General features: G+C 34.4%; 1 protein-coding gene across 10 annotated transcripts; it reads left to right on the top strand.

Annotated features, from left to right (window-relative positions):
• Nucleotides 2,444–8,575, top strand: LOC109719453. 10 transcript variants are annotated; one of them, XR_002218699.1, is made up of 4 exons: nt 2,444–2,773; nt 2,898–2,996; nt 6,302–6,364; nt 8,346–8,575. XR_002218699.1 is itself a non-coding variant. In XM_020246151.1 (4 exons), exons 1-4 carry the CDS (start codon nt 2,765–2,767, stop codon nt 8,443–8,445), a joined length of 261 nt encoding a protein of 86 aa, XP_020101740.1. In that variant the 5' UTR covers nt 2,444–2,764; the 3' UTR covers nt 8,446–8,575. The 10 variants fall into 10 exon arrangements, 2 of the variants coding, with proteins under 2 accessions (XP_020101740.1, XP_020101739.1); XR_002218698.1 differs by having other exon boundaries at nt 8,308–8,575; XM_020246151.1 differs by having other exon boundaries at nt 2,898–2,986.

The following is a 9,739-nucleotide window of genomic DNA, read 5'->3' as shown; positions in this document are numbered from 1 at the left end:
TCCGACCTGTTGACATATCTAGTTCTCTACCCCTAGTGGAGAAATATCTGGCCCAGCAAAAGCTGGGCCAAACAAATACTATATCTTGGAGAGGAAAAAGGCTAGAGGCGAGCATGGAACCCAAAATAACTATTAAACAAAACCAAATGGAGAATTCTACAATTTAAATCGAAAAACCAAAGTCTACATTTTTATCTGTACATATGAATGTATGCATAAACATTTTTATCTGTAGCTAGAATTTCACTTCTGCTACTTCATGAATTTTATTACTACTATGCATATCTCTTCATCAGTTTAAATATTAATATTTTTCAGAAAAATATGTAAGAAAAGTTTGTTGGTTATTTATTATTTGGCTAAAATAGGTCCAACTTTCTGTCCCGTGATAATAGGTCCATGAGACTAATAAGTTGAGTGGAGCTGTGGTCCACACTAGACTTAACGGCAAGAAGTCGAACAATAAACCCAACGTCCAAGTGGGTTGAGTCAGGTCGAAACCCGCGAGCACTGTGGCTGAGCTCTTAAGTGCGATCAGCACGTACTTTTGGGATAATTGATTAGCGTTTATGATCCACAAAATTTTAAACTATGTCCTATTTTGATCCTTTCCTTTCAAGTCATTTGGTAATTCTTTTGTTACAAAATTTGGGTGCACTGCTATTATGTAAATACTAGTGAAATACCCGCGCGATGTTGCGGATATAAAAATATTTTTATAATAAATTTTATTTTTTTTAATATGTTTATATAGTTTTATAAGTCTAATTATTAATAAAATAAAAGTTATAAAAAAATAATTTAATCGTTAAATCTATTTAAATAAAAGTCATTAAAATCGGTATATGCGCAAAGTAAATTTATACAACAATTTATTTCATAAATATTTATATGAAAATAATTTGAGATAAATCTATCAAAATAATTTTAAAAAATCAATAAATAGAAGAAAAATAAAATTGTAAAAGAAATTGTTTAATAACATTAATTATATATACACAGAAATACACTATATTTCTAAAATTTTACTCCTAAAATTTAAATGCTCTATTTTTTTTATACAGCGATATTTTACGCGATTTAAATTGCATCTATTAGGTTAGATTTTATTACGCAATTTATTATGTGTATTATTAATAAAATTAATTAGCTATATTATATATAATGAATTATTAATAAAATTAATTAATTAATTTCATAGAGTTTAGAGATTTAAAATTTTAAATTTTAAAATTTAAAATTTGGAAATAAATATTATAAATTAAATTTTAATTTTAAAACATAAAATTTAAAATTTAAAAATTTGAAAGTATCAAAATTGTAAATTTTGATATCAATATTTAAAATTATATAAATATATATATAGAGAGAGAGAGAGAGATAAAGTAGGGGGCGGGGGGGGGGGGGGGGGGGGGGGGGGGGCGCGGGGTCGGGGCTACGTGTTACCCTTTGGTCCCCAAACCCTCCTTTAATGTAGAAAATATTTTAATTTAAATATAAAATTTAAAAATGAAAGTATCAAATTTTAAATTGATATATATATATATATATAATATATATAGTATTTATATTATATATATATATACTATATATATATATATATATATATATATATAGTTTTGCTAGAATACTATCGGTAGTAAACGACTCGGTTTACTACTGATTTGTTTTCCATAATAGAGCTTCCAAATTGATGATTGGCACCGTTAAACATGATCTAAACTATTTAAACTATCTGGAAATCAAATTTCACACATTTGCGATATTGTTCTCTTGTCCATCAAGTGAACAGAAAAATAAATGGCTGGAAATGAATATTCTTCAAATAGTGATGATACAATTTTTATATTTGAGATCTAGAGTCTAGATCTTATTTTAAATAGTTTTAAAAAATTTTTAACAAAACTTTAGTTGATTTGAACTCTTCTATACCGTTAAACGAGCAAATGCACCATATCAACCATTAAAATTATAGATTTTGTGACCCTTTGATTGTTCAGTTAGTGATGCCAAAAAATCATGAAATTTGATTTCTAGATAATTTAAATGATCTAGATCATGTTCAACGGTGCCGATCGTCAATTTGGAAGCTCTATCATCAAAAACAAATCGGTAGTAAATCGAGCAGTTTACTACCGATAGTAGCCCAATCAAACTCTATATATAGGGAGAGAGTAAAGTGGGGGTTTGGGGGGGGGCACGTGTCACCCTTTGATCCCCCCAAACCCTCCTTTAATGTAGGGAAATAGATATGTATAACCCTTATGAAAGCTCATTCTCTTTGTCCACGTGGCAATATTAGCTTAACTTAATCTTTTGTGGGCCCTACCTGTCATCTTAAGCTACTCTATTAATTAATTAGTGGGTGGCGCCCACTCGACCAATTTTTTTTTTCCTCCCTACTCTGCTTCCTATTTAATTTTCCTCCTTACTCTGCTTCCCATTTAATTTCTTTAACTGCTTCTAATTAACTTCGTCTTCCACCCGATGTGCCGCTCCGGCTCCTTCGCTCGCCCCTCTAGATGCCGCTCCGACTCCTGTTCCCACTCTGGACGGAATGTTGGGCCGAGTTCATGGTCGAGCCTTCTTCCCGTCGCGCCCGTTCCCGTTAGCGACGCTTCGTTTCGTTCGCCCCCTAGATGCCGCTCTAACTCCTGTTCCCTCTCTAGATAGAATGTTAGGCCGAGTTCATGGTCTGCCCTTCTTCCCGTCGCACCGTTCCCGTTAGCAACGCTTCGTTTCGGCTTATTCATCCCCTCCGGTCATGAAAATGGTTCGGATTCATTCTCCGTGGTCCATTCTTGCTGCCTATATAATATGCCTCTGTAAAAATTTTATTTGCAGCAAAAAAAACTCTATTTCTCTCCTGGTAATTTTTTTCATCTCTGATTTGGTAGCTAGCCCTCTGCGGGCTTCGATTTCACCTCCGGGAAGCGGATCGAGTAGAAGCTTCTCGATTACAATCAAGAGGCCCAGCCGTTTGGAGGTGAGAAAAGGTAAAAGCTCCCTCTTTTGATGTTCCTCTTTCGCTATTCGGTTGTATAATTTTGAAAATATGAACAAAATCTTAACTTTAGTTGTGAGTATTGTGCCCTATCTGATATGGCTGGAGCATCATATACTTAGTCCAAGCAAGCACTCAGAAAAAAAGGAACTATTTGTTGAAAATGAGCAAAAAGTATTTTTTACATGGCCTCTCTCTTTATAACGAAGCCGAATGTTTTGGAGGTGAAAAAAGTTCCTTTTTTTTATGCTCCTCACATATATAAAAATGGCCTATAGTTGAAGAGGTCACAATGTTTTTCTTTTTTTTTTTACGTCTTAACTGTTGCATATTTATCCCTGAAATCTGATGGCTCACTGCATGTATACTTACTTTGACCACAGCATAATATAGATCGAACATTCTATAAATGTACCTAAAAATATTCTACTAATGTACCAAAACAAGTTCAACTTAGCATCTAAATACTTAATTACTTTTTTCCTTACATCACCTCTCCCTACAGTCAAAGCATGACAATATTGATTGTCCATTGAAAAAAAAAAATTTAATCAGCAAAAGTTCATTAAAAAAAAAAAGGGAACATCAAGCTGTAAAGAGAAAAAAAAGGAAATAATTTCCTATCAACAATCTTTTGATGTCGTTGTGTATGTATATATATAATAGAATAGGATACCTCAATTTCACCAAATTTGTAGGCAATAGAACCAAGAATTTCCTAATTCAGACAGCTAAAAGATGTGCTGCAACACTAATCAATGCGTAGTCTCTTTATTTTAAAATAGTAATTTCTTTTCAGGAATCATTCTTGCTTTTCATTATGTCATCCAAAAGAATGACAATAAGTAATTGGCTTATAATCGGATGTTAATTAATACATGTCATCAACCTTCATTTGATTAGCTATTTTAGTGACGTGATGGCGTCGTCTTTTATTGTTGAGATAAACTTTCAGCAATTGTTGCGTAATATTTGTGAGAAGTTTTCCCTCCCTCCTCCGAGGTATGGAATCACCGTAGGCTCGAGCAATCAATTTTGCACTTTTGTAGATGTCCAAGTTCCAAGGTGTGGCCGCTGTATGGAGGTTATTACATGTTGGGGTTCTCCATCTGTCGATTCGAGCTTGTCTGAAAATGAAGCTACTCGGGCTGCTATCGAGACGCTATGAAATGAACTTCAATTTGACATTAGGGATGCTAATTATACTGAAAAAAAAAACCATTTTAAAAACTTATATGATAGTGCTTCCTGAAAATATGGAGATCTTCGAAATGAATGCGAAATGCTAAAGAAGGAACATGCTATACTCAAGAGGTTTTACAATTCTTTAATGAAAGAAGGAGATCGGATTCTCGGTGATTGGAATGAAATTAGGGCGGATATTAGCAAGTGTCACAGTCTGCTTGCTCAATCCAACATTGATCCAATGGATGCAGATCGATATCTATTTGCCGCTGAAAGTTTGCCAAGCACTGAAGATCATTTACCTGCAAATGAAGCCCGTGCAGCAGAGTCTGCATCAGGAACCGAAGAAGATCTTGAACCTCCTTCTGATTATTATAGGAACTAAGATTAGGACGGTCCTGAACCATCTTCTGATTACTATAGGAAAAAAGATTAGGGCTTCCTTCGTTCTTGTGTTCTGGCTTTTTGAATTCCTGTGACGCCCCGACTTCCCAGGGGGCCACCCATCCTAGGACTACTCCCGTCCTAGCACGCTTAACTCTCTTAACCTCTTGGGTCTAGCCACCACCCAAAATTCTTAAGCCGGGTTAAGAGTTTAGCCCTATTATATCTTATATATAGGACTATCTGGGGTCTCACAATTCCATTTTGTGATTTTGTCGGTTTTGTGGTATGTACGGGCAATGCTAGTATATTTTACAATATATTACTAACTGACTTTGCATCTGCCAAATTTATCCCTACTTAACTTCTACTGAATGTTTGCTATTCTTATGTAGTAAGTTGCTTGAAGACCTTATCATTTATGCAATGTTTTTTGATTCTTCTAATGACTTAGCGACTTCTATTTTATTGTGGGGGGCAATTGCCTATATACCCCTGAAAAGTTTCCAGTTTTCTTATTTACCCCTCTTAGAAGGCTAATATTGAAAATACCCTTCTTATGTTCCAAGTTTTTCTAAAATACCCTTGGAGTTGAGTTCCGTTAATGAGCTGCCATTATCTCTGAAAAATTACCATTTTGCCCATTCCAATATACCCTTGTACCGTAACAAACTTTTCTTATATACCCTTCATATAGTAAATACTTTTCTTATTTGCCCTTCAGTCGGATCCGAAGCAGAGGGTGTGCAGGGGTCCGATGGCGCTGCGGCCTTCTTGCTCCCGGCCCCGGGCAAGGCAGCGAAGGAGGAGAAGCACGACGAGAGCGGCGAGAGATGGGATCGTCGCTGCGGCCCTCTTGCTCCCGACGCCGGCCAAGGCGGCAGAGGAGGAGGGCGATGGCAACGACGAGAGCAGCGGTGGAAGAGGACGACGAGAGCGACGAGAGGGGTGGTGTTGGAGGTGGAGGTGTGGGAGGTGGTGGTGGTTTGGGAGGAGATGAGGCGAGGTGGAGGCGGAGCAGCCGGCCGGTGGTGGCGACCAAGTTGGGGAAGAAAGAAAGGATAATCTTAGGGATTAGTATAATAAGGTAGGGGCAAAATAGGTATTTTGTTTAGATTTTAACTCTAATATAGATTTAACCCATGTTTAACCCGAGTTAAGCTAACAGGGGATAACTGCGGGGTATTTTGGAATAACGGTGAAACATATGAGGGGCATTTTAAAAAGAAAAAAAAAGTAGGGGTAGATCTGATATTTCCGAACGCATGAAGGGTATATAGGCAATTATCCCTTATTGTGGTCCAAGAAGGACATGTAAAATATTAAAATATTTAAACTCTCCAAGAAGGACATGTAAAATATTAAAATATTTAAACTCTCCGTAAAATATTTAAGATTAAAACATTAAGTGAACAGTGTTACTCTATAAGTCAAAAAAAATGAAAGAATTAAAAAAACAGAGAGAGCATATAATAATGTATATATGGTCTACTCACATATGCAGGAACTTCTTCTCATTTTTCTTATAATTTGTGTTGCTTCTTTTATTTAATATACATACTCTTATTGATTTACTGTGGTGGTGTTCTTCCTAATTTATTATGGAGTGTTATGACTGTTGTGATGATTGCTTAAGAGCATTTTTTCTGTTTGCTTCAAGTGTCGTGCCTACTGTATTCATTTACTTCTTTACTTATAACTTTTCTTTTCTCTTTTTTTCCCTTTTAGCCTTCTACGTAGGTGCTACTTCTTTTGCTGTCGTTTTTGTCACTTATTTTGCTTCAAAGCCAAGTACGTATTCTGCATATTTTTCTTACGTTATGTCCGTTTAATAGTTATATACTTTCAGAAAATTCGCATTGCTTGGGTTGTATACTATGTGCCTTTTCCACTTAATTACTCCTTTTTTTTTTTGCCTTTCATCCATTGCGGATGAAAAGTGTTTGATACATGTGCTAAATTCTTAAGGACCTCTCATTGTTAGTTCATGGGAATGGACGAAAAAATTATAGGCAGCAATATACAAACCTTTGAGCGAGCCCTAGGCCATCACCAAAATTGCTATGTCCGACCTCAATCCAATCTGAAAACATTTTAAAAACACTGTAAAGATAATTTGAACGAACAAATGTTGAGTTATAAAAACATAGTTTGATCACACATCTAAACATTTAATACTGCAAAATATTTGACGATTTAGGTAATTTTAAACCACCTAAATATTATGTAGAAACTCCATCAGCAATCTAAAGACTTCCCATTTAACATGTAAATACTCCCTTCAATGTAAACAACATCCTGTCTTTTGCTAATTAGTTTCAAGCTCTTAGCACAACGCATCATGCCTAGCAACAAAGACCAAAGCATTAGTGTTGTAAATAACCTAGAATCTTATTGCCACTAATTTTTCTAAAGTCATTGGTGATAGATATTTATAGCACAAACAAAATTTTCAGCAATGTTTTTATCTAGCTCTAGGATTACTAACCAACAATCAAAATTTTCATTCAAATTCTTTTCAAGAATAAAATGCACATTAGAATCTTTTTCAAGGTAGTAAGTTTACACCAAAAAAAATGTTCCAATATTGCAATTTAAGAACTTAGCCCTCTCCAAAGATAGTAGCTAGCCAATGTAATCCTCACATTGTAGAGTCAAGACAAATTATGAAAACCTATAGAACCAAATTTTCATATTCGACCCGCTGGCAAGTTAAAATCTTTCATCAATGTCAGTTAAACATACCGGCTTGAGGATCTTGCATGCCTGTTTAACAGGTTTAGCAATGAGCAAAAGAAACTTTCCTTTAGTTAAGATAAGATGCTAATTATTGCTAATCGCGTGCTTTCATGTTAGAATCTTTGAATTTCTTTGATTACTATAAGGAATTATAAAGTTCCAGCCACGAAGATGACCGATCGATCAAACGCCAAATATATGGATTCAAACCCAGCTGATATCTATTCAAGTTCGGGTCGCAATTGGTCCGCCCCAAGCCTAACTATGCATCATGGTCATAAGCCTAATTGAGAAAAGCCTAACCTGTGGGACGTTAATATAGTAAATCAACTTATATAAGACTAGAATGAAAGCTTAAGAAAGATGTGTCACATATGCATACATGTATGACATAATTTTATAATTTTTTTATATTTTCTATTAATAAAATCCATGTTGATAATTGCCACCACTAGGACCTATGATGCTATGACTCTCAAGTAAGACACCTAAAAGGCAGAGCTCTAAGATTCCTAAGTTCCTCCAAATGTCCCTAGCACATTAATACCTAAATTAAGGTCTACCACTACACCGTAAAACTCCACTTCCAATTATTACCCATTGAAGTCATGTAGATCTGAAATTCCTTTGTCATAAGGTCGCTTGTTGATTGTTAAAGGCTGTGAATATTCATTTTCCTACCTGAGAACTACATTTTTAATATGTAAGTAAATCAACATTCGTGTGTGATGGACTTGAAATTAGGGAATGAATCGGCAAAACATAATGACAAATATTTTTTCTGAGTCATTCACATATTGGTGGCAGCAATGGCCATTGCTATCTGTAACATTTCAGGTCTACATACATTCTAGTGTTTGAGATTTTAACTGAAGTGAATAAGACTGTCTTCTTGACATTTTGCTCAATAAGCATAAACCAAGGAACCTCTTGCATAGATTCATCGTTTTGAAAATTTACCCAAAATAACTGGTCAACTTGTTCATTTTATATAGCTTTTGCTACAACCGAAAGTATTAATTCAAACGTCCAGGGGGAGTCAGGTGGTCGAACTAATGGGAGAACAAAATGCAGGTTTGATTACTATAAGTGGAGTTTGTGGAATTTGTATTCTGCAGATTGCAGAACAATAGAAAATGAGTGCAAACTATCTACAGAGAAACCGGGTCTTGATATTTGCTTATAGTGACACACATTTTTATCATATTCTTATGTTTATTGTATTTGTCGATTTATCTTTGAGCTTAACAAGATTTTCCCCTCTCTTTGGAGTTCAAATTTTTCATGTCTGCTGTGGGTACCTCACTCCAAACTAGGCATACATTCTTAGATTGATTCTCATAAGGGTATAATCAGTTTGGTTTGATTTCTTTTTTATGCATTTTTTAAACCGGACTGAATTTTTCGGTTTGAAAAAATTTAGAACCGAACTGAACTGATTTAGACTTGAAACCAAACCAAAGCAAACCGAATTAATTCGGTTTGGTTCGGTTTTGCAAGTAGTTTATAGATTTTGTATCTTTCTTATGAATAAATTCATAATTTTAAGAATCAAAACTTTTGAGTTCAAATTTTCCATGTCTGCTGTGGGTACCTCACTCCAAACTGGGCATACATTCTTATATTGATTCTCATAGGGGTATAATCAATTTGGTTTGATTTTCTTTTTTATGCGCTTTCAAACCGAACCAAATTTATCGGTTTGGAAAAATTCAGAACCAAACTGAACTGATTTAGACTTGAAACCAAACCAAACCAAACTGAATTAATTCTGTTTGGTTCGGTTTTGCAATTAGTTTATAGATTTTGTATCTTTCTTATGAATTAATTCATAATTTAAGAATCAAAATTGAATTATTGTGAAAGTTACACACAAAAAAAATTGATCATAAGTATAGAATTTTAAAAAATGTGTTAATATGTCATCAGGATTTGATCATAGATATAAAATTTTAATAAATAATTTAGATAAAAAATGTATATAATATTACTGTTCAGTTTTTGTGTATATTTCAGTTAAGGAGTTAATTAGACTTTTCAGTTTCTTTTGCATGTATATATAATCAATTGTTTAATTCATCCACGACATTTTTGTACCTTTTGTTTTTGACCTTTTCCTTTGTTGGCCTTTGTCTAGGCTGCTGATAGTAAATCCAAGATTCCAAAAATATAAAATAAAGTTTGCCGTCCTTCTAAATTGTTTCAAACCATACGTTAGTCATAATTTTGGTTGCTTCATTAATTAGAACTTTAAAATATATAAGTAGTCCTGTTAGCAGTTTGATATATATATTCTGCTATGAACTACTTTTTATTTTCTTAACCAGTAAGAACATTCTCAGTTTTTGACTCACAACTGAAAGTAGTGCATCTTCCTTTCTAGAGTGCTGACCCTTTAATGCCATCCTTCCTTCTTAAATACTAAAC

This window comes from Ananas comosus, linkage group 13 (genome assembly GCF_001540865.1).
Source record: "Ananas comosus cultivar F153 linkage group 13, ASM154086v1, whole genome shotgun sequence".
Lineage (NCBI taxonomy): Eukaryota > Viridiplantae > Streptophyta > Magnoliopsida > Poales > Bromeliaceae > Ananas > Ananas comosus.
This window is presented reverse-complemented; position numbering and strand designations above follow the sequence as displayed.